Raw genomic sequence first — 25,821 nt, 5'->3', positions numbered from 1 at the left:
ATGCGGGCGGAGGAGCCGCTGGCGCTGGCGGCCCCACGGGCGGGCGGAGGCGAGGCGGAGGCGCCGGGCGAGGAGCGGAGCGGCGGCAGCTGCTGCAGCAGCGAGCGGCTGGTGATCAACATTTCGGGGCTGCGCTTCGAGACGCAGCTGCGGACCCTCTCCATCTTCCCCGACACGCTGCTGGGCGACCCCAGCCGCCGTGTGCGCTACTTCGACCCGCTTCGCAACGAGTACTTCTTCGACCGCAACCGGCCCAGCTTCGACGCCATCCTCTACTACTACCAGTCCGGCGGGCGGCTCCGCCGGCCGGTCCATGTGCCCCTCGACATCTTCCTGGAGGAGATCCGCTTTTACCAACTGGGCCAGGAAGCCATCGAGACCTTCCGGGAGGACGAGGGCTTCATTCAAGAGGAGGAGAAGCCCCTGCCTCAGCACCACTTCCAGCGACAGGTCTGGCTGCTCTTTGAGTACCCTGAGAGTTCTGGGCCGGCACGGGCCATCGCCATTGTCTCCGTCCTGGTCATCCTCATCTCCATCGTCATTTTCTGCCTGGAGACCTTGCCTGAGTTCCGCCAGGAGCCCAAGGGCACCCAGCCCGGCTTCGGGGAGGTGGTGCCTCCAGGCGACGAGGCGCTGCTGCTGCCGCCGCCGCCGCCAAGTGGGACTCCACCACCTCTGCGCCCCACTGCCGGCGCTGGCCCCTTCTTCACAGACCCTTTCTTCCTCATTGAGACCCTGTGCATCATCTGGTTCTCCTTTGAGCTTCTTGTCCGCTTCTTTGCCTGCCCCAGCAAGCCCGAGTTCTCCCGCAATATAATGAACATCATTGACATTGTGGCCATCATCCCCTACTTCATCACCCTGGGCACCGAACTGGCCCAACAGCAGCAGCAGAAGCAGCAGCCCGGGGGCAGCAGCAATAACGGGGGCCAGCAGCAGGCCATGTCCCTGGCCATCCTCAGAGTCATCCGCTTGGTCAGAGTCTTCAGGATCTTCAAGCTCTCCAGGCACTCCAAGGGGCTGCAGATCTTGGGGAAGACTCTCCAGGCCAGCATGAGGGAGCTGGGCCTCCTCATCTTCTTCCTTTTCATTGGTGTGATCCTCTTCTCCAGCGCTGTCTACTTTGCAGAGACTGATGATCCTGACTCCCTGTTCACCAGCATCCCTGATGCTTTTTGGTGGGCAGTGGTGTCCATGACCACCGTGGGCTATGGGGACATGTATCCCATGACAATTGGTGGCAAGATCGTGGGTTCTCTGTGTGCCATCGCGGGTGTGCTCACCATTGCCCTCCCTGTCCCTGTCATTGTGTCCAACTTCAACTACTTCTACCACCGAGAGACTGATCATGAAGAACAGTGCCAGTACACCCACGTCACCTGTGGCCAGCAGCAGTCACCCTTCTCTGAGCCCAAGAAGGGGGACAGCAATCAGTCTCTCAGCAAATCTGAATTCCTGGAAGCAGAAGACCTGGAGTCCATGAAATATTCCAACTTCATTCCTCCCAACAACCAGGGTTATAAAGAAAAGAAAATGCTGACAGAAGTGTGATCAGTTTTGTTATCCTGGGTCCAGACATGGGGCTGCAAGCTGCTGCACAGCCGTCTTTCTACTAGCAGCTGGATCTGTTCAGCATTTACATGCCAGACTGTGAATTGTGATCTTGTAAACAGAATGATTGTGATAATGGGGTCTTCTGCCCTGATTTGCTGTTTCTCATTACCATGTGCAGCCAGAAATGTTCATGCTTTATTCTATGGAGTGCTGTCATCCCCCATGCCCTTGTGAATTTTGTTCTCTGGTTTTGAAGACTCTTTTAATCCAGTATTTGCTGTGAAACCTAGTCTTTCTACTCCACTAGCAGAGAAGCCCTTGCCACTACTTCAGTTGAAGGATTCAACGGAGAGTAAAGAGTTAAAGGGACTACAAACATCTGGCTCAAGCTCTCCGCTTAGTTCCCATGCCAGTGAAGTACCCTTGGCTGTGGGATCAGTCACGCCTGCCATGCCATTGCCTTTGAATAATGGAAACCCTGTACCCAGCATCACAGCGAGTTCTGCAACTGTAGGAGGAAAGTCAGCAAGCAGATGCCAGCCTTCTTTGCAACCCCTGGCTTACTAAAGACCCTCTTGGTTTGTGTTTCGCTACTTGTTATTTGTGACCATTTGTCAGAAACAGGCTTACAGAAATCAACAGGCTTGGTGAAGATTCTCTGCGTTTTGAGCTTATTTCAGCCGTATTTATGTCAGTGCCCTGATGTTAATTGGATTTTATGGTACCGACTTAATCGTCATAGTGGTAAGTGCCTTCTGATGCAAGGCACATTTGAGTAAATTCATTTGTTATTTGTGCAGTTTATCTCCACACAATAGCGGTTAATGAGATGTGCTTCATGCTTCAGATAGCCAGTTCTGTATTCAGGAATGTGAGAGCAATTGACTCCACTGGTTTTGTATAGCTGAGGGAAGTTTGTGTGCTTTGTTGACCATTGCTGAGAAACCCTGACCACAGAAAATCGCACTTGTACTATCTGAAGATTTCACTGATTTAGCGGGTCACAGGCATAAATTGCCTCAGGGTGAGCACGTCAGTATTTGAGTTTTAGACTGGCATGGATACAAACTTCACTAAGCCATCTGCACAAACCCAGCAGCATACCCCAGACTTTTCAGATGAGGGGAGAAACAGCTAGCCCCGAAGAGATGCTTTTGCTCTATTCATCATCTAGCTAGTTCTTGGTATTTCTTGGATAGAAGGTACAGCAATGTCTTTCGCAAGCACTAGGTTTTATGAGAGCAACTTGAGTTGGCAATGTTAAACACATAGCTTTGCCTGTAAGGCTGATTTTGCCATGGACCAGAGATTTGCATCTTAAAGTGCACATTTTGCTTCCCAGATTGTTTTTTGGTGGTGTGTTTTTTTTTTTTTAATCAACTCTGCCTTGCATCTAACTTTAAAATGTTTCAAATACTGCCAGTAGGTGAGAAAGGGAAATGGATGCTTTGAGATTGTATTGGCAAATTTTCCTGCAAGGAGAAGGCTTTCTTGTTTTAATTCTAAGTGTATATTCTGCAACCATATGTGTGCATGTGTATGAAAGCAAAGGCAGCCATTAATACCTTGCGTCATACTGTATGATATGCATATTTAGATGTACTACATATTGCATGTGACAGACGTAATACATAAACCAGACATAATATCAAGATGCAATATTTAAAGAATATGTTTTATGTATATATTATGCTTTTCAACCTTAAGGCAAAGAATGCTAAAAGCATATGCTTTAATGTAGTCAGAACTGGCTATAGAACAGGTTGTGAGATGGGATCTGTTTGCATTTTCATTGTGCTGCTTGTTTTCCCTTGTCTTGAGATCTGGCTCCATGCCTAGAGTGTTTTTATTGTGACCTCTCCTCATCTGGGCCCTGATCATATGGTAGAAGTTGTTTGTGTAAATCCTAACTGCTGCATTTCTCCAGAGTCCCGTTGTCTTCTCGAAGGTTTTTAACTTGCAGGGATCTCCCTTGGGGTTAGCACACAACTACTATAACTTCTGTTCTCTCTCTCAATGGGATCGGTAGCAAGATGCCACTTGTCTCGGCTACTGCAGGTCAGTCTGGGCGACACAGTGTGATATGGTAAGGGCTCTGTAGCTGAGAGGAGTTTGACTGAATACATAGGTGCTTAATTCCTCTTTGATTCGTCGAAACTGAGCCAAACGTCTGAAGGTCTAGGCCTTGGGAGCTCTTCTGCATCACTTGAAGTATGTCACCAGCCCATGGGTAAGTAATCCTGGTGCATCAGTGGGACTGAGGAAGGATCAGCATGGTGGCATCTCTGTTGATTTTGTGCAAAAAAGTTGTCTTGGTCTTTGAGTTTATTCAGTAAAAAGCTGTTGTTATCATTTGTGTTTCGTGGTCACTATAATGAGATCTTTTCTGTGAGTGCAATAGTGTGAGTGCAATTTTTATGTTTCTCTGGCAGGTGCACTAGGAACTAGCATAAGAACCTGCTGTTTAAGAGAGATGTTTCAAGGCTGCTGCTGCCTCCTAGCAGAATGCCCATGTTTGGAGATATTTTATGCCTGAGTGTATCAGCTGATAAAAGTTTCCCCAAAGTAAGATATAAAAAACTCAGGTTAAGCACAAGTTCAGGAGGAGGCATGAGGCTCACTGAGCATACGTTAGAAAATTCCCATGCTTGTTTCTTCCCTTGGGCCCAACCTTGTTGCCCCAGCCAGACAGGAGCCCTTCCCTGCTCAGAACAGGTTGTTCTCCTGACCAGCATGACAGAGAGCTGGGCATGGAGACTTCAGAAAAAAAAAACAACCGAAAAGACGTGAGACAAATTACTAGTAGCATAATCCCAGGGTGTCTTGTAAAGATGCTCTTATACAAGAGCATCTCAGGTGAAATTCAGCTCTCAGGTGAAATTCAGCAGAGTTTCTAGCTAGGGTGTTGTCTGCACACAGACACATGCACGCTCACGCATACATACACATGCATGCACAAGACAACAGTGTGAAAGAACTTTGTTGCAAACAGGTAGCTTTGTGCAGTTCTTGCAATCTGCACTTTTCAGTTCTGAATGGAAAGTGCAAATGAAAATGTGTAAAACAGGAGTGGTGTTTGTTGCCTCGGTTTTCTGCGTTAGAGCTAAGATAAATATATAATAAAAAACCCCCAGCATAGGCTTGGAAACTGTAACCTAGGGACTTCTGGAATTTGATTAAGGGACCTTAAAGTTTTTTTTGTTTCAAGTGACTGTAATGACATCATGGCATCCATGCCATTGACTTTCCAGAGGACTTGTGTCACCAAATCACAGAGATGCTTTCAAAAATCTTACCTCAGGTTCTCAGCTATTAGCACTCATTCCTGGATGTTTAAAATACAAATCTGTCTGTCTAGCTGTTTCCTTCTGAAGGCAGAGCACATCCTTGTGAAGCAAAGTAGGCACCTCCAGGGACTTGTTTCCATAACAACCTCCCAGACTGTTTCTCTCTATCCTGTGACTTTGGCTACAAGCAAAAAAAACTCGTTGAATATTTTCACTTCTCAGATACTAGTACCTTGTCTTTGTAGTGGTTTACTTTACTCGGTGAAGATAATCTCATTATTTTATATCATGTACAATTCTCTGGTCCAACTCCAGACAGGCACTTCATCATTTGAAAGCAGACAGTACAAACCAGAAGATGGGAAGGGATTTTATATCTGTATGTCCTTGCACACAGAGGTAGGGAGTGTGTGAAGGACAATCTGAGCACTCACAGTCAGAGAGATGAAGGGCAGCAGGCCTGTGAACGTGGAGTCATCTGGATGTCCAGTGACAAGGAATACAAGCTAAAGCATCACATTAAAAAAAAAAAACAAAACAAAGTCCTATTTCAATGGTCTCATTAGGAAGTCATTTTGTTGTGGAAGAGACTATTGCTCCTTCCTGAATTCTTGGCTGTTCTGTGACTATCAGTTCCTCAGATAACTTTACCACAGGATGTTTTGCACCAAAGCAGGAGAGGGCAGAGATCACCTTGTTGGAGGTGGGGAAGGAAGGAAGGACGATTTTTACTAAGGATGCCTTTTTTTTTAAACCACATGAAAGACTGCAAATGTGAAAGGCAAGAAGAGCCATTTTGTGGTATTTTGAAGTCTACGTTACTAGTGGATTTCTGCACATCTCCAAAATGAAATTCCTATTCTGCTCCTCTTTGGAAAATATTTCAATTTGGGATTTCTGAGCATTTTTCTCTTTTGGCCCTATTCCTTTTGATCCATCTTTCATGGATAAAAATTCCCTGCTACAGCAGCTGTGGAGGTGAAGGTGACTGGACTCGATATTCTCTTCTAGGCCTTCTCGTTCAGCATACAGTGATCCCTATGGAGATAAAGAAGAATGAGTATAAAGGAAATTCAGGGCAGCAAGATACAGGGTAAGGACTGAAGTGTCTTCCATGCTGTGATTGAAAAAACAGCATCAACCCTAAAAGCAAAGGAACAAACAGCTCCAGCATCTGCTACTACAGCAGAAGTAGGTAAAGTTTCTTTTTCTTCTGTGAAATTAACGACTAAGAATTTCTTGCAATTAATGAGGAAGGATTTCCTAATTAAGATTTGCAGCCTAAAGGGAGAATCTGGTTCTAGGTGAAGAAAGATAATTATAATCTACAAAAATATAGTATGAGCCAGATCTTCACCATCTGCTGATTCAAGATGGCAAAACTCCATTTAGTACAACTACCTTGGTTTATATTGGGCTCCAACTTCAATCTTCTACATCGAGTCAAAACATATGTACTATTTAGTAAAATGCTTAATTTTGTTTGTTCTTTTCTTGAGGTCCTGTTTACATCGGGGAAAGATCTGCAGATTACAGCAGGAGTTAATCACAGCTTTCCCAAAAGCTATCATCTGACTTGAGGCCAAGTAAGTCTACCAAAATCAAGAAAGTTAAGTTTCTCTTTAAGTTTATATTAACAAATGTAAGAACAGCAGCATTTTGTTTACTTTTTTGTTTTGTTTTTTTATTAATGGTGGATCCATGCAGGCAAATACACAGACAAGTTTAAGACTAAACGAGATTCTGCCCTGAGCTGCAGTCCTGTAACCACAAGGTAGCTGTATTCACACTGCTGTAACTGAGAGCACAGTCTGAGCTCTTCATCTTTGCTTTTTTGGAGTTCACACTCTAGACAAATCCTATTCTAAAGACATTTGTAGCCACATTATGAGCAGGCTTGTGGTTGAATCCCTGCCTTGCAGTCATCTGCTTTACACATAAAGTTCAGGAAGGGAGCAGGTGCTTGCAGGATGAAAAGACTTAATCCTCTGATAGTATGAACCAGTGAATGTTGTGTGTCTTCAGCTGTCACCAAGCACAGTTGGTGATGAAATTGCCCAACAATTACAAAAAGGAGCTCTTCTTGTGTTGGGTCAAGTCCTAGAGTAAGGCAAGACCTAGGTCAACAGGCAGGTAAACCCAGAAGAATGTTTTTCCAGGAAAGCAGAGAGGGACTGCAATAACCTCGACTTCCAGTGTAGCTTATATTGTTATTACATGTCAATTCTATATGCCTTGCCTAACTAGCTGGGTTTTCACATGCTCCAGGGAAGCTTGAATATTACAGCACAATTTTACACTTTGGGAAACATAACTGTGATCACTGTGGATTTTACATTTCTAAAGCATATGCATTCATTGACAAATATTCACAGCAGGAAATATCCATGTTGTCTATAGTGCAGATTAAGAGGGGCCAAAGCAATAGATTGAAGTTTCCTGTCTATGATTTTTCTTGGAGAAAGAAAGGAAAGAATTTACAGGAGGGAAGGTGCTCATCACCTTCCATTGTCACCCTAAAATACTGAAACTATGTTGCCTATTCATTAGAGATAAGACTTATAAAAAACGTCTGTCTTCATACAAAATATCACTGAAAGTTCAGTAAGTTCTTCAGCTTCACTTTCACTAAATGGGTATAATTACTCAGTGGTGTGGAAGACCCTTAGTAAAAAAGTGCTAGAAATCACAAATGTACCTATTTAAATATCAAATGTATGTTACTGTAGCAATTGTTTGACTAAAGAAAACTGGGATCTCCATTCTGCTCTCTACCTGAGGTTAGATAAATGTAAGCTTACAGATATGAGTGACGTAACTCCTAATTTAAGAAGCTGTGAGAGAAGAATTGGGATCAAAGAAGAGGGCTGTAAATGCAGATGTCTAGAATAGAGCTCTTCAGGTGTTATAGACACACATTGATCCATTCATTTAAAAGGTTGTATACAATTTTACACCAACAGGAAATTTAGCTTTTAGAGTACATATTGGTTTATTCTCTTACATTCTCTGGAGAGAAATTAAATGGTGTTTTACAAGAAAACTGGAACATTACTGTCTCCTCTTGCTGCTCGTTGATGCATCTGTTGTTTTCAATTAGCTTGATGGCATCCATTTTCAGGAAGCAGATGCTGCCCTCTTTTACACCAGTGCAATTCTGGAATAACTCCACTGACGTCAGTGAAGTGACTCCAAATTTATCCCTGGTAAAAGCAGAATTGGACCACAGTCCCATTGTTTGCTTATCTGCTCTGGTGTTCTCAGGAAGGTGCACCATTACCATACCTTAAGGGGAAAGCGAGTGCCTGTACTTGTCTGCTATGCAGTGCTCAGATTTTTTGACCACTTTCCCATTCCAGTTTCCATCAGCTTCCTCTTGCTTGGACATGTGTTCCAAGGAGACAGAGATTTTTAAGCTAAAGAAATGTAATTGCAAGTCTTAAATAATATAGTAACAGAAGAGTAGGAGAGGTAAACATGGAGACAAATTCTACCCCTCCTACAGTTTTTTGCTATTATGGCTATGTGAAAATTGTTGCAGTCCTGGCAGGTGGCTGTACATCTGCTGGCTTCAGAATCTCAATTTTTGAAGAATAATACGTATAAACAAATGGAGATGCTTCTTTCCTTCTCTGACTCTGCTGATCTCAGTCATGCCTTCCTTGAAACGGGACAAAAAAGCTTCATATAAAAGCCATTAACATGCTGCTTGGAAAAATCCAGCACTTGAGGTGAAGCAAATGAAGATGGACAGAAGCAATAGAGTCAATAAAGAACAGAGTAAATAAGTAGTGTGAGACAGAAGGGAGGTTCTTAAAGGAGTTCCTGAAGTATTAGTCCTGGGATTGTGTAAAATATTAGCAGTAGAACTGAGAAATTTAGCAATAAAGCAACCTAAGCATCATAATCAAGACTGTGAATTAAGACACAGAACTAGATGACTGAATAGAATCATAGAATCATAGAATGGTAGGGTTGGAAGGGACATTTAGAGATATCTAGTCCAACCTCCCTGCAGAGGCAGGTTCACCTAGATCAGGTCACATAAGAATATGTCCAGGCAGGTCTTGAAGACCTCCAAGGAAAGAGACTCCACAACCCCTCTGGGCAGCCTGTTCCACTGCTGCCTCACCCTCACAGTGAAATAGTTTTTTGTTATGTTTAAGTGGAACTTTTTGAGTTCCAGCTTCATCCCATTACCCTTTGTCCTGTTGCTAGCTGCAATAGAAAAAAGGGATGTCCCAACCTCCTGACATCCACCATTTAGATATTTATAAATGTTAATAAGATCTCCCCTCAGTCTCCTCCAGACTAAACAGCCCCAGCTCCGACGGCCTTTCCTCGTGTGAGAGATGTTCCAGTCCCCTGATGATCTTAATAATTGACTTAAAGAATTGGAAAGATATTAAATAACACAGAAGTTAGAAGTTGTGATAGGGATTTTGTGGGCAAAAGTTGGGGAAGACAGAGAAAAAGAAAGTTGGAGGTGCTAAGATCAACCCGAATGCCAATGTCACTTTACTGAGCCACCAGAGTAATGCAGCCATAAAAACTGCAGGGGCAAGCCTTTGAATGTCTCAGAAGGAGCATGTTCAGTACCACCTGAGAAGTGTTAATGCTGTAAGGCCTCATCTGGAATGCTGTGTGCATTTTCTGGTGACTTTAAATTTGTTCAGGAAGGATGCATGGAAGAACAGCAAGAATGATCAAGACGATCAGGTGGATGGGAACTGCTTTGCAAGAGGAAGCTGGAAGAGTCTGACTTTTCCAGGACAACAAAAGATTGCCAAGACCTATAGTTACAAAAATATGGGGGGCAGGGTAGCCAAAATAGGTATCAGCTGTTTAAGCTAAATGGCAATGTTGGTGTTTGAACAATAGAGGATAATCTGGCTGTGAATAAATTTATCTTGGAAAGAAGAAGGTGATATCTAATATAACAGACAAAGAAAGAGAAATGAAAGCTAATTCCAGGTCAAATAGGAGAAATGGGGGGGGATTTTTTTTTTTCAGACGAACCTTATTAAATTTATGAAAGGGAAAATATGGAAATAGTTACATGCAATGAAAGTAGACTGAGTTCAGTGACTTTGTCTAACAAAATCCTCTCCTACACCTGTGTTTGAGGTGCCTAATAGATGAGAAATTGCGAGAACCTCCCTTGTTTTTTTGCTGTCCTCCAACTCATTTGCAATACTGCACCCATTTAGCTACAGAATACCAGCTTATGTTTATTTTATTATTTAATATCCAAGCTTGTGGATAGGAGGGAGAACTAGGGGAGGAACTGTGAGTCTTGAGAGATGTTTTTTTCTCTATGGGATTGTGGGAAGAGGAAGAAGTCCTAGGAGTAGGGTAGGACAAGGCAGGGGATACCAGATCACTCTAAGGAGCTAGTCTGGAGACCAATCTCTTTTCACTGCTCTTTGCTTCAACCTGGAAACTCTGCTGACCTTGCCCGTTCCTTTCCCTCTATCCAGAGCTCTTCAGCTCTACGCTGACCTTCCTCTTTTCTGGGGCCTCTGGTAATTCCTCACTACTGTGAGCTGGAGTCATTGGAACAGTGCATTGCACCTAATTTTGAGAAAAGCCTTGAGCCAGATCTTCTGCAATTCAGCCAGGTTATCTGATTTGGATGTTGAAATCAACAGTGATGTGTGATCTTCAGCAACTTTTGTGGAACGGAATATCGGAACAGTTGGTAACAGTAGCCACTCTGGCCTGAAGAGGTTAGCAGAATAATTTCCTATTCCAAGCACTGATCTTACATATTTCAGTTAATTTTGTCCCATGAAAAAGTCACAAAATAATCCCCTTAAGCTCAGCAGATGGAACAGACATTAGTCAAGGTGGGAGCTTCACCCATATATCCATGTCACAAAAGAAATCTGTCCTGATAATATGTCCTTGAGCCTTCTAGCTTGTTGCTGCTCTTTGTTCACTCTGTGAGGAAGCCATCATTTTGTGATTTGTATCCATATTTTGACCAACTACTTTAGCTCTTTATCTTTGAAATAGCTCTGCTTTTAATTTGAAAAAAAATAGCAAAGGAAATTTTTATTAATAACCATATACATTAGGAAATCGTGTGAACACCATTGAGCTTTATCAGTGACATAGACAGGATGGTGTGGGCAAATCTGTTTGGCCATCAGTTGTTTTAAGGGCTTGCAAGTGCTTGGCATAATTTCTTGAGTTATAGCAAGAAGCTAAATTAGAAAGGAATTATAACAAATATGGAGTGAGCAAATGCATTCAATTTGAACCATGGACACTGTTACATCTGCTTCTGAGCTCAGTTCACTTTGAAACTGGTTTAAGAAGCCACCATTTTCATATGTTTATGTACTTCTTAGTTTACTGGTGTTACATCATGTGCGCTGCTATTGAGCACAGAGCATTGGTCTTGAGGTGTGCAACACATTAATGGTGAAGATTCTTCTGCAGCAATCACCACACAGACAGATCAAAAAGCTAGTCAAAGGGCTTATATGTTTAAAATCATATGTACCTCTTAAGAGCTTGAAGAACTTTCTAATGGTGAGAGAGTATTATTACATTTTGATTTTCTAGTAGGAACAAAATAAGTCAGAGTTAACTGTGGAGAGTGGTGGGAAAGCACGAGTCTGAATGAGCTGAACCCATGACTCCTTTACTGCTACAGAACAAATCTGCATATTCTTGGCCCTGGCAATCCTATCTTCCTATCAAATCCTATCAAAGCCTCTATGTTGGCTTTGACAAGGATTACAGTTAAAGACCACAGGAGCAAATGCTACAAATAACTTATGTTGATTCATGAGGATATGTAGAAGCATGGGAGATGCATTTATTGTGAAGCTTCAAGCCATTCTGTTTATCTCTAAATAGTATTTACACATGCTCTCCTTTTTGGCTTTGCATTGCAAATTAAACAGCTCAAGAACCCTCTATGCAGTGTGTGAAACACAAACATACTCTTAACTGGTGACTAAGTTTTGACCTTATTTGACCTTTCCACTCTTCAGTTTTAAACCTTCCTCAGTCCAGACTTACATTCTCATAATGGGTTTACATTTTTTAAGGGTTGTGCTGTGATTAAACAGGAAGAGTCTCTTAAGCACAAGCTCCCTTGTCAGTGATGGAGGAACAGACCTTCGTATTTGAATCCTGCTTCATCATCAGTACATAAAATAGGTGCAGAGCAGATGTTTAGGTGTTGGCCCTGTATGGTGTCAGGTGGGCAAACTTAGAACATCTACTTTATCACTGTAAATTTTCTTAAGAACCACAAATACATTTTCTATTTCTTAAACTCTGAGTTACGCTCATATTTTAATATGTTGGAAATAATACTGTCAGGTCCATTCTTTTTAGTACTGTAGACTGTGGGCTTCCATGCTTATGAAATAATATGCACAAAGCAATTGATCTTTGTAGTCTGTCCTTTGAGAGGGCACAGTGACTTCCAGAAGCATTTTGGGAGGTGTTTGCTGTTACTTATGCACTTGTCTGTTATTTGATGATCTATTACAGTTTTCTACAGTGGATTGCAAGTATTTTGCTAGGACATATTTACGTCAAAAGTTATCTCTTCCTCAAAATCAGCAATTTTTGTGAGAGGAGATTTGTTTCAGGTCATTTTGGTATTCTTTAGAAAATGCATGTTTGGAAAATTTTTTAAAGTGTGTGATTTTCTTAATGTTCTGAATGTTTTTGCTTTTGTCATTTTTTAAGGAAAAATTTAAGGTAAAATACAAAATTTTACATTTATGTCTTTTTTTCTTTGATCTATAATGAAGGCTATCATGTGGATTTTTTTTTTCCCATTTACTTTGTTGGGCTTTTTCTGAAGGAAGGGAAACATCCTTGGTTTAGGAAAGTTTATTTTAAAAACTTTTTTTCCAAGCAGTGTAGTACCGGCCGTTGGTTGTTCCTGATAGGTAGCAGTGTGGCTCCAGTGTAAGCTCCAATACTTTGAATTCGGGTAGGTGGTACTTAGATGCTCCAAAAGATATGAAATGACAAGCCAAATGGTGTGGATGCTATGGCATGTGCTAGTAGTGATAGAAGAGATGTTCCAATGCTTTGACTATTGCTGAGGCAAGCTAATTGTTTTTTTCTGCAACTGGAAAAACTGCAGAGGTAAAATAGTTGTTTAATAAATATAGAATGCTTTTACAATGCAATGTGACTTGCTAGAATGTGTCACTCAATTCTGAGCTCCCTGTTTTTCCACTCAGCAGGTAATCTTTTAGGGTCTTTTTCACTCACAGGTTATGAATTAGGGAAAACAGAAAAAAAAAAGAAAAAATAATCATAATTTCCTGATTGTAATGGAAAGAATGGAAATAGAAGGTGCAATCTCCAGTGTGCTGTGACTCACCTCCTTACTTGCTTTTTTTTTGTTGTTGTCTCCTTTAAAAAACTGCACAGATCTGTGAATTGTCTTTAACACTTGGCTAAGTGGATTTTAGAGATGAGTAGTGAGCTCTTCTTTGCATAGTAACTGTTAATCAACAGTTCCATAGAAGATGTCTGAATACATATTGATCAAGCCAGCTGCAGCTGTGATATAGCTGTGATGGATTTTGGAGGCTGATGCAGCTTTTTTCTCCGTCCTCCAATCATGTAATCTATGTAGCAGAAAAAACACCCACAGGTACTTCTGGCCCTGTCATTTCTGCTTACTAGAAAGTTGCATAAAAAAGTTGCGTAAGGCTTTTCATTAATTAAGAGACCACTCAATAAAGAAGGTCTTGTAATTAAATACTGGACTTGGAGTACTGTCACATGGCCTTGGAATGCCCCTCATATCATAGAATCATAGAATGATAGGGGTTGGAAGGGACCTTTAGAGATCATCTAGTCCAACCCCCCTGCAGAAGCAGGTTCACCTAGATCAGGTTGCATAGGAACATGTCCAGGCAGGTCTTGAAGACCTCCAAGGAAAGAGACTCTACAACCCCTCTTGGCAGCCTGTTCCACTGCTGCCTCACCCTCACAGTGAAATAGTTTTTTCTTACGTTTATGTGGAACTTTTTGAGTTCCAGCTTCATCCCATTACCCCTTGTCCTGTTACTAGCTACTATAGAAAAATTAGATGTCCCAGCCTCCTGACACCCACATTTTAGAAAATGTTAATAAGATCTCAATCTCAGTGCCTCAGTGATAAAATCACAGAATCACAGAATCTTAAGGATTGGAAGGAACTTTGAGAGATCATCTAGTCCAGCCCCCCTGCCAGAGCAGGACCACCTGGAGTAGGTCACATAGGAGCTTGTCCAGGTGGGTTTTGAATGTCCCCAGTGAAGGAGACTCAGCAACTCACCTGGGCAGCCTATTACAGTGCTGTGTCACCCTCACAGTGAAGAAATTATTCCTTATATTTCTTTGGAACCTCTTAGATTCTTGCTTGTATCCATTGGCCCTTGTCCTGTCATTGGACATCACTGAGAACAGCCTGGCTCCATCCTCCTGACACCCACCCTTTACATATTTGTAAACATTAATGAGGTCACCCTTCAGTCTCTTCTTCTCCAAGCTGAAGATCTCCAGCTCCCTCAACCTTTTATCATAAGGGAGATGCTCCACTCCTCTCATCATCTTGGTGGCCCTGTGCTGAACTCTCTCCGGCAGCTCCCTGTCCTTCTTGAACTGACTCAGAGCTGGACACAATATTCCAGATGTGGTCTCATGAGGGCAGAGTAGAGCAGGAGGAGAACCTTTTTTGGCCTACTAACAACACTATTGTGTCATTTAGTTGCTCCTTCTCCCTAAAGCATGAAGATGTTTTGAGTATGCCCCATCTCTAACCTAATACCTACAACTCAGGACCTCTGCTCCCTGACACTGTGTTGTGTTACTGTCGTAACAGTAGTAACTAAGATATGGACAGTGAGGATCAACCAAACATGGGAAGAAAACATTTGAAAACCAAACATTTGGCTCTGTGCATGAAACACATGAAATATCCAAATGCTAACAAGTTGTGCTGTTACCTAGGCCTGTGTTGGCTTTTGGCCAATGCTTTGACCATGCTGATCTGGTTTCTGTTTTTCAGGCTCAGACACAAAATATTCAGTGCAACCCCCTTATTCGTGACTCTCTGTTCCCTTTCAGGCTGCCTTATAATTAGAGATGTGCAAAATATTTCTATCTGACAAAGCCCAGAGTTGACTTACTGCAAGGTAAATTGGAAGCCCAATGAATGTGCCATGGAGATAAGAGGTTGACATCCACTTTTCACAGCTAGTCCAAAAGAAGTAAATTTATGCAGGTTTTTCTTTCTTCACCCCTTGAATTGCTGTCAGGGACCAAGGCATTAAAACAGCAAAAGAAAATAGGCTGGAGATGGGAGCTCACGATCTCTCTCATGGGTTTGTATTAGCTCTCCAAGCACAAAGGTGATTTGGATGCTAGCAGCTCATTGGTAGTGAGCAGTCAAATCTGCATTTTGAGTCTGGCAAAATATTTTTTTTTACAGATTTTCACTGACATTGTGAAGAACTAATCCTCCTAAATGCTTTGCTAATTTCTGTTCCTTTATGATCTTACAGAGGAATATGAGAATACTTAGAACAGCAGTTGTGGCTCCTCGCAGTTTATATTTAGCCATATGTTGGTGATTCAGAAGCAAGTTGTCATGGTTTAGGCCCATCAGGGGACAAAAGACCACGATTAGACTCAGGTACTAAAGACTTGAGAATTGCCAAAGGGCAGGGAGGGCTTAATTGCCTCTTATGGTCCTGTACAAAATAGACCAGGCTACTTGGCTTGGGGAAGAAAACAAAATAATTTAATCCAATACCAACTAAAACATAACCATAAAACTCCAAAACATAACCAACACAAAACAACACAGAGTGGTACAACAATGAAGAGTATAACCAGCCCTTTAAGACCACCTTCTCCCCACCCCTCCCCTCTTCCTGGGCTCAGAGCCCTGATCCTGATGTCTTTATCTCCTCCCCCCCTGAATGGTTCAGGGGAGCAGGGAATGGGGGTTTCAGTCAGTCTATCCCTGATAGCTTCTGCTGTTTGTCTTTCCTCAGGGCAGGTGGGCTCTGCACCAGTCCTCCCTGGTCCTCTGCGGGGTCCCTCACACACACAGCAGCCCTGCATGGGCTGCTCTGACGTGCGTTCATCCCAAAAGCTGCAGCTCCTCTCTGCCTCTCGTGTGGGGCTGCTCTGCAGCCTGCAGGCTCTCCAGCACGGCCTGGGGAGCACGGCCTGGAGCCACCTCACCACACAGTCTCGTGCCCATCCGAGTGCACTCACACAGAGCTGCTGGTGGCTCGCAGTCCTGCCATTGCTGTGCAAGGGTTGCAGGGGTAGGTCTGTGTTCTCACCGCAGGTTGCAGAGGAGTCTCTGGTCTGGTGCTCCTCCTTCCTTCCTCCTTCTCTGACAATGGGGTCCACGTGTTCACCTCCATCTTGTACCATTCTTACAACTCCTCCTAAGCACTTCAAATTCCTGTCCCTAAATAGTGATCCCAGAGGTGCCAGATTGGCCCAGCTGGACTGGAGGTAGGTCTGAACCCAAGAGCTGGGGGAAAGTCCAAGAAGTCTTTACCGGGTCTTCACTGCAACCCACTCCCCCTGTTACCAGCAAAAGCTGCTCCTTACTAAACCATGACACAAGTGTATGTGATAAGGCCCAGATGAACCCTCCTGCAAATTCCTTCCTGTCCTATAGAATATTTAGGTGCCTGAGTCACATTTTATGAGAGGGCCCATTGTCATGTCTTTGTGCCCACCATGATGCATGAAGAGTTTTCTTGATGGCTGAAATATTTTAACACCCGTCCTGATGCAGATAGTTGGTTTCAGGCAAGTGGAGTCAAATTCTCAGCTGATATCTATACATCAGCACACTTTTCTTCTGATGCCAACCAGTCAGGGTAGTACAAGATGTTTTAGAAGTCTTTAGTTTTTCAGGTAGCCCATTGTCTATGTTAGGAAACAAGACCTATTCTGTTGAAAATTCAGTATATTGAATCATAGAATCATAAAATCATTTTGACTGGAAAAGACCTTGAAGATCATAAAATCCAACCACTAACCTAACACTGCCAACTCCACCACTAAATCATGTCCCTCAGCAATTGTAACTAAAGTTCCCATTTGGATATTTTTGGATTTTAACTGCCAGATCTGTCACAGTGTCATACCAGTCCATGGACAGACTGATGCTCACAGGCACGTTCTGGGTTTGGATCTGGTCTGGATCTGACATTACATTTTTCCTACAGAATCACAGAATGGTAGGGGTTGGAGGTAGCCTTTAGAGATCATCTAGTCCACCCCACCTGCTAAAGCAGGACCACCTCAATCAGGTCACACAGGAACACATCCAGGTGGGTTTTTCCAGAGGTGTCTCCACAAGCTCCCTGGGTACCCTGTGCCAGGGCTCCAACACGTGCCTCGATTTACTCAGATTTCCTACATTCTTTGTAGAAGGAAAATAAAGTCTATTTCCCCTTAGTGCGCAGTTGAGTGTTTATCAGTGATAACAATCTATAGGAACAACCAATGTATTCATTGGTAAACTCATTTTTCTCCAGGTAATGCAAATGATCCTTTTTCCTGCAGGGAATCACAAGCAGATGGTGTGAAGCAGGGCTGTAAAGTTGGACTTGGGTGTGCAGCTGGGACACCTGGTTACAGCAGGACCTTCAGTCAGCCTCTTTGTAAGCCTGTTTCAGATTTCACACGGTTGGAACTTCCATAAAGGGCATAACAGCTGAAAACAAGATAAATGGGATGTTGACCCTCTTTACTTGCTGAAGTGATTACTTCTGTTAGTATTTCCCTGTGCCCCTACACTTCTTTCCATAGTTTATGTCAATAGTCATAGATATGACTGCTGGGTCTTCAGGCAATTATAATGAGAGTAACTATACTTAACTAATCATCCAGGCACTCAGGATGATACTATAAATCTCTCTCCCATAGGGAGAGTTTGACCAATAGTTAGCACATTTCAAAATCCTGCCTCTTGCTCTAAGATGGATTAGTACTTGACAGTGAAGGAGTGACAGAAGCAAAGGATCCTTTGAACCCAAGTCACCCACTTCTTAGGGACTTGAGAGCTGTCATCGAATTTGCTGCTTTTATTTGTATTGCTAGTTTTGGTCACACTTGTCTCCAGGTGACTGTTGCTCTTGTAATCCCTTAAGTGTATGACCTGTACTATGCCAGCTCCATTCACACCTCCACATGCAGAGTTCACCAAAGCAATGCATTTTCTCACGATGCTTTCTGTTAACTCCATGACCTTGGCAAAGTGTGGCAACTTTCCTATAGTGTGGCTGCTCTCTGCCAGCCTGATGTGTCTCAGCTGCAAAGGCAAAATTAAATATTGCTGCATATGTGGGGCCAGAGGTAAACTTTGGGGAGGAACACAGAAAGGATTTTCCAGCCAGAGGGACCTTAGAGACCCTTGAGAGGAAGGGTGAGATAAGGAGTGGAGATAAGTGTTACCACTTCTACAACCATGGCAGCAATTTCCCTGTTCCTTTCCACGCTTCCCATCGGTGCCTGCAGTCCTGGCTTCCCAGGGCTCAGGTATAAGCAGAACAGCTGGCAGTACTGTTGGTGTTTTGCTGTCCCCAGCAGCCTGTTGTCCTTAGCAACTGTTGCCTTTGCCTCTGCTGTAGACCCAGGTCTAATATTTTGTTGTCATTTTATGTGCTGGTTCTCTGGCTATATCCACAGTGCAAAAAAAGCATTTAAAGCAGCCATAAAGATAAAGCAGAAAAAGCTTTACCAAGGGCTAACAACTGAAGTTCAAGCTAATAAAGAAGATTAGACTCAAGTAAAACTAAAATTACTTCTTCTTCCTAGCTACTTTAAGCTGAAATAGTTGAGTTTGATGATATTTTTCAAAAAATTTAATAAAGAGAAGCATACCTTCTTGAATTTTAATGTCATTGACTGCAGTTCTTCCAGAATATTTTTCTTGAAGGGATGCACTGCTAGTTTAGGGAAAAATCTAAACCCTATGTCATAGGATCCTCAAACACTTATGAGAAGGGTTTGAAATCAGATGCACAGTCAGAATATTCATATCTGTTGTTTGGCTCCATCTTTGACCCATAAATGGGAGAGGACCAGGAAGCCGCGAGGATGCTGTATTGATGGAGCTGAGTCATATATATGTGTCAAGTATGTCTGTGCATGTGCATGTAAAGGCTTGAGCCCACTCCAGTCCTTTCAGGATAGCTGTAAGCTGCACAAACTCTAAGCTTTTGCAGTGAGCTTAAGTAGAAAGCAAATAATGTGTTAGTTAATAAGATTGTTCACTGAATTTTACTTTGAACATATAAAGCGTGTTGTAAGTGATAGCTGTTATTAATTAGTTTCAGGCTTACCAAATACTATTTCACAGCAGCAAAAAAAACAGTTGCTCTGGAGGTTGCTGTGTAGATACTAGGCTAACCTGTTTTGGGGTTAAACTTAGTGTTGTTTATTCAAGCTAAATGCCTACAGGAAGCAAGATGGTGATCTTTCTGAGCAAAGACACACAGAGGATCAGCTGGTGTGCCGGCATGGGAGAATCTGTAGAATTGTGCTGAATTCTGGAAAGCCCGAAACTTCGAGGGAAAAACCTGTGATGTGAAGAAGTCACCCTTAGAGTGACTTGCCATCGGCAAATGCCACCCAAAGCCAGTGACGGGTTTGTGGGGGGGCACAGTGCCATCCTGTGGGACACAAAGGTAACTGACAAAGCAGCCTTGGATGTATGACCTGTAGGGCCACAAAAATGATTAAGAGTGTGGAGCATCTCCCTTATGATGAAAGGCTGAGGGAGCTGGGGCTCTCTAGCTTGGAGGACACTGAGAGGTGACCTCATTAATGTTTACAAATATGTAAAGGGTGGGTGTCAGGAGGATGAAGCCAGGCTGTTCTCAGTGATGCCCAATGATAGGACAAGGGACTAGGTATAAGCTGGAACACAAGAGGTTCCAAAGAGATACAAGGAAGAATTTCTTCACTGTGAGGGTAATGGAGCACTGGGATAGGCTGCCCAGGTAGGTTGTTGAGTCTCCTTCTCTGAACACATTCAAAACCCACCTGGATGAGTTCCTGTGTGGCCTGCTCTAGGTGGTCCTGCTTTGGTGGGTGGTTGGACTAGATGATCTTTTGAGGTCCCTTCCAAGCCTTAAGATTCTGTGATTCTGTGACCTGAACAGCCGCAGGATGTTGGCAGATTGTGGCAGAGGTAAGTTTGTCCATGAAGGTTCGTTTTTTTTGTGAGGAGAGTTTCCTACCTCTGCATTTTTTTAAGTGGTTCCCTTTGCTACTGGTGGGCTATCTAGTGAGCCAATTTTGGGTTGTTTTGTGAAGCCTCCATGGCACTCGTGAAGCTCTACACCCTGGCTGTGCAGAAGCAGGCCTTGCAAGGCAGAAACCTGCCTTGATAACAGAGATATAGTATTTTTTTATTCTTAAGCTGAGCATAGACTGTGTCTTTCAAGACATAAGAGAGAGGGCAGCTTCTTTTTATGCAGTGAGGAGGACTCAGACTGCTAAGAGGGCCGCCTGGCCACCAGGAAACAGAGGAGGCTAGTTAAAGAGTGCAGCAGGATGCTCTCCTTGCTGCTCAATCTTCATGGGATACCAGATTAACGATGCAGAAGAGGAGTATGGCTTCAGAGCACTCCTTGGAGCAGGAAATGAGACCTCCTGCTCTTTGCTCTTTCCTTCTTTCCTGGGTGATTTTTTTTCCACCAGTAACTTTGTGGATCTGCCTTGGTTTGCCATTCTGCCAGTGGATCTTGAAATTGTAATACTTTGCCAAGACCATATAAACAGACAGCTCTGGAAGTACTTGGTGGCCAAATTGCAAATGCCTGGAGCTTTAGGGCTCCCTTTGGAGGCAACTAATAGAGGGGAGCACAGAAAGGAAGTATATTCTACAATTTCTAAGTATTTTTTTTATTATTAATGTATACGATTGATAAAGGAGATTGTAGATAGCAAATATTGAATATGTAGGCTTTCATCCTCTACTCTTTTCCAGCAGAACTTCTTTCTTCATTGACTTTGGAGAAGCTCCACATTAGATACATCAGTATAAAACTGGGATTAGAATCAGGCCAACAAACTCCACTGAGGTTGTTAAATCTGGTGATTTGTCATAGATTCAATTAATGCAGCTGTTGCAGACATCTTTCTGAATTATTTAATGAGGTCTCTGACTTACCAAACTCCAAGCAGTCACTAGAACCCACTTATTGTTGCTCTGTATTTTTGGAAAACTATAAGATAGCCTTCATATTTCTACTGGCATGTTTACACTCTGTAATCCCTGGATTGAAAACTCCCCTCTCCAATGTATAGTTTTGCAGAAAAAAACTTACATGAAAAAAAATTCAGTGAGGGAATTTTGCTTTGAAGATCAGCACAGAATTAGCATACAAATCAGAGATTTCTCACAGTTTTGGTGAACTCAGAGCAAACAGGCTATTCTTTTTGTTGGTTAAAGCTGGCTCTCAGAATACTTCTTGAAGGGTGAACAGATTTTACAAATTCTTACTTGTAATATTTTACACATCTCTATGTGTCTGTAGGTATTGCTTATGTAGCTTCTCTGTGAGTGTGAATGCATTTCGATATATAATCACACATATTTATATGTTTTATGTAGCACTGCCATTTTGTCTCTTCTGAATCTAGACAGAGCTCTTGACAAATTTTGTTCACTTTGTAGGCTGCTTCTGTCCCTGATATTTCTCCCACTTTTTTCTTTCTCCTTACAAAGACCATCTTGTGAAGATGGGCAGTGTTGTAACCAACCTTCTGGCCCAGGACTTCTTATCACTGATGCACTTTTTATAACTTGTTCTTTCTCTTCTTTTTCTGGCTACTTGAGTTATTGTCAAGCAGTAGCAGGAGCTGCTTGTGCATGAGGACCAGAAAGTGTATTGTCTTTATGGTGGAATGCTTTCACACTCCTGTACTGACTGGGGTATGGTAGAAAACCTTGGTAGAAAACACTGTGTAAAAATATAAACAGTGTCAATTCCTTGCAATGCAAGGAGCTATGAGCTACTCATAGCATTTGGGTAGGCACATGCTTAACTTCTTTAAGCTCATGACTAGCCCTGTCAACTACAAAATCAACTCAGCAAAATTAATTTATTTTGTTACCAATCAAATCAGAGGAGGATAAGAAGAAATAAAGAATAATCTTAAAGCACCTCCCCACTCCTCCCTTCTTCCCAGGCTCAGCTTCACTCACAGTTTTCTCTACCTCCTACCCCACAGCAGCATAGGGGGGCAGGGAATGGGAGTTGCAGTCAGTTCATCACACTTTTGTATCTGCTGCTTCTTCCTCCTCAGGAAGAGGACTCCTTACACTCTTCTTCTTCTCCAGCATGAGATCCCTCCCACAGGAGACAGTCCTCCATGAACTTCTCCAACGTAGGTCCTTCCCATGCACTTCAGTTCTTCTTAAACTGCTCCAGCATGGTTCTCTTCCACGGGATCACAAGTTCTGCAGCAAAACTACTCCAGTGTGGGTTCTTTTCTCCATAGGTCCTGCCAGAAGCTGCTCCAGCATGGGTTTCCCATGGGGTCACAGCCTTCTTGACCAGTGGCAGGTTGGTCTTTGAGGCAGCTGGCATTGACTCTATCAGACATGAGGAAAGCTTCTAGCAGCTTCTCACAGAAGCCACCCCTGCAGCCCCACCCCATCTACCAAAACCTTAACACACACTTACCAGTACAGTATTACAGGAGCATCCTGTGTAAAGAAAAATGCACTAGGGAACTTGTAGGGTCACGTTAGACTACCAGAATTAAGCTAGTCTATGAGGAAGTAAGCAAGTCTTATAAGGAGTAGATGAGGGAGCTGGGGATGTTTAGCTTAGAGAAGAGAAGGCTGAAAGAAGATATGACAACTACCTGAAGAGGAGTTGTAGGGAGGTGGGTGTCAATGTCTTTATCTCCAGTAACAAATGATGGAGCACAAGGAAATGGGTTTAAGTTGTGCCAAGGGAGGTTCAGATTGGACATTAGGAATAGATTTTTCACCAAGAGGGTTATTAAGCATTGGAACGGGCTGCCCAGGGAGGTGATGGAGTCACCATCCTTGGAGATATTCAGAAGACGCATCAATGAGGCGCTGAGGGGTATGATTTAGTTCAGTGATGAGCCTAGCAGTGTGAAGTTAGTGGTTGGGCTTGATGATCTTAAAGGTCTTTTCCAACTGTAATGATCGTATGATTCTATGAATGCATTCTACCAAACTTTGCAACCTTTTAATATGCATATTTTGTCTCATGCAAGAAGAGATGTGCATCATTCCCAGGAGCTGTGAGGAAAAATCCCTGATAAATCAAATCCCACTAGCTATCAAGGTAAGCAAAGAAAGGTAGTACTTTCCATTGTAGCCAGCTGTACCTATATTGACAACGGATCTCAAATTCAGTCCCTTCAAACATTCTCATTAAGAAATTAACACTTAGGTTGACATGTCTGAAACTGTGATCCATGTGAAAGAACACATTTGTCTTGTGAAATTTTTAACATGTAACACTTTGTTTTTTAGTTCTAGGCTGGATCCTGGATGCTGCAAGACTGTCATATTGGGATGCTGCAAAAGGGATTGTTGCATTTTCTTACTGTAGAGCTGGTAAAGTTTCCCTGTGTGTAGGGAATGCAAGGTTTATGAGCAGGAATCTCATTTCCTTGCTTATGGTTTTCTTGTTTCTGTGTTTTTTAAAGAGGTTAACACTCTTAGTTCCAGGAAACTGGAACTAGATATGAATGATTGTTGGACGAGAGAGGCAGGAAGAATCCTATACAAAGGTGTCTCATTTCTGGGAAGACTACATAAAGCTGGATTCAGTTGCCAGTAGCTAAATATCATCAGTTTATGAACTGTTCATGAAAAGCCCCAAACAAGCATCGAGTGCTGTGGGAAGCTGCAAATTGACATAGGGCACTTCCAAAAGACTTCATTGATGAAACTTCTTTGAAACATTTTTTTCAAGTGGAGGATCCAGTCCTAGCAAATGCGTAAGGTCAGCCCTTAGAAGAGCAAATGGCTTTCTCTAGAGAGTGAAAAAATGTGGCCAAAGTCTGTCTGTCTTCCTGTCTTTCGACCTTGGATTACTGTGCCATTTAAAACTGTGTTTTCATAATTCAGATAAATGGTAGACGCTACACATAGCTCTACAAGTAGTAATTGTCCTGTTCACGTATAATATCTGATAGCTAAGTAATGGGCCCAAATTAGAGGTATTTCTCATTTACCTATGAAGTGTCTTGCTTTAGTGTAGGTATAGTGATTCTTGCTGTGAATGTGTGAGTCCATTATGTGCTTTAAAGAAAATAGTGACTTAGTTTCAGTGCTTGTAGAGAGTTTCACTGAAACTGCTGCTTGTACTCTTTCATGTGATTTAGAAGGCCCAACAGCCAGACAATTCTGAAAATGTAATATAATTGTGTGCAGCATTCTCAGAAAATGCTATGAAGTCCTCTCCTGTTGCACTATTGTGAAAAAAACCTTTGCTGCTTTTCAAGCTCCACAAGTCTGTGTTGTGCTGTGCTGAAACTGATATAAACTGAAAAGTGAAGGGTAGAGAGAGGTGCTCTGGCCTGGAATCTCCTCCCTTTGGCAGCAGCAAAGGTCAGTCATGCAGACAAATATCCATAACCAAAGGTGAATCCACCCTGAGCATGTTGCCAGCTCTCTGCATAGGAAAGAGGGAGGACAGGTAGAAAGAATTGATTCTGGGAGGGGAGAGACTAAGAGGAAGTATATAGTAAAGGTTACTCTGAGCATGACCAGTGAGATTTTCAGAAGGCACTCTGATGGATGCTGGGCATCCAACTTCTCTGTTACTCTTTACCAATAACACCCTCTACATTTTCATGAGAGACTTTTAGCCTGACTGGTAGTCCTTGTAGTCAATGTGTGAAGAAAAAGAGGTAGAAGGCAACTCACACTAATTTGTCAGCTCTGAGGGTCTGATCCTCTGATGAGCTGTGGCTTTCTGACCACCTGTGACTCAATGAGGCTTATAGGACTGGACTTAAAGAAACCGTGAGGTACCAGATCCAAAGATGCTTTAGGAGCAGGTCTGCTCTGTAGTCCTGAGCTTGGATGTGAGCCTGCAGTTCTTAGCAAGCAACATTCACTCCTTGTTCATAGTGTTTGGGCACAAACAATAACAGAGACCTACTCTACTTCTTTGTGCAGACCAGCTCGCAGTGTGGGACTTCTCTGAATGTATCTTGGTCTGTGTGGGAAGGCCATGTGTCTGACTGTGGGTAAGCCAGAGCTGTCATGGACCCTTCTTGTAAGGGTAGTTTTCTTCAGAGTCCCTCTAAGTGCAAACTGCCTTTAGAAAGGTGTGAATATGCTGCAGAAGTCTATGGGTACCCCTTCGTGGCATGCAGATCTGAGACTTTAGACCACACTGTGTGCCAGCACAAACAACTGGAATGTTTGTTACAGGATTGCTTTGCTTTTACTGTGAAATATTGCTCCAATGTGTTGTTTCAAGGAAGGCAGTTGGAATTTGCAGGCCAGTTCATGTAGTGACATAAGGAATTCTAGCTCCCTTATTGGAGCTAGGCTGATTTATACCAGTCTGATCCAACATTTCTGACAAATTGTGGATGGTAGAGTCTTTTTGTTTGTTTGCTGCACTGAAAACCTGAAGCCTTTTGAATAAAGTACATGAGGTTAACAGAATTTTTAGATGGAGCGTGTGCTTCAAGGATGTTTGCTTGGAATGGACTTTGAGAAAACAAGTTTTTTTATAGAGAATCTCACGTGCAGTGGAAGAAGAGGTTATTTGGCTTGAAACTTGACCAAGGAGATTGGACTCAAGTGAGCTTTGAAGAGCAATTGTTGTCCTTATTCGTGATGCCATAATACGTGCTTGACTCTAACCTAACTTTGCACAGGCCAGAAACTGATGAAACCATGTAACTAGATATTTGTGATTGTTCCCACCAGTGTGATCCACTGTTAAATAGG

The 25,821-nt window shown here is 42.7% G+C and overlaps 1 protein-coding gene across 5 annotated transcripts; it reads left to right on the top strand.

Annotated features, from left to right (window-relative positions):
* LOC104563121 (potassium voltage-gated channel subfamily A member 6) lies at window positions 1–25,821 on the top strand. 5 transcript variants are annotated; one of them, XM_062007433.1, is made up of 5 exons: window positions 1–2,132; window positions 5,853–6,036; window positions 6,341–6,427; window positions 23,118–23,188; window positions 23,380–25,821. In XM_062007433.1, exon 1 carries the CDS (start codon window positions 1–3, stop codon window positions 1,549–1,551), a length of 1,551 nt encoding a protein of 516 aa, XP_061863417.1. In that variant the 3' UTR covers window positions 1,552–2,132; window positions 5,853–6,036; window positions 6,341–6,427; window positions 23,118–23,188; window positions 23,380–25,821. The 5 variants fall into 5 exon arrangements, with proteins under 5 accessions (XP_061863417.1, XP_061863425.1, XP_061863409.1 ...); XM_062007441.1 differs by having other exon boundaries at window positions 1–2,298; window positions 23,121–23,188; XM_062007425.1 differs by having other exon boundaries at window positions 1–2,298.

The sequence above is a fragment of the Colius striatus genome, chromosome 1 (genome assembly GCF_028858725.1).
Source record: "Colius striatus isolate bColStr4 chromosome 1, bColStr4.1.hap1, whole genome shotgun sequence".
Classification (NCBI taxonomy): domain Eukaryota; kingdom Metazoa; phylum Chordata; class Aves; order Coliiformes; family Coliidae; genus Colius; species Colius striatus.
The sequence above is the reverse complement of the archived record's forward strand: the minus strand, read 5'-3'. Positions and strand labels throughout refer to the sequence as shown.

Coding starts and splice junctions, on each gene's coding strand:
- LOC104563121 (XM_062007456.1), top strand. CDS start 1: ATGCGGGCGGAGGAGCCGCTGGCGCTGGCGGCCCCACGGGCGGGCGGA.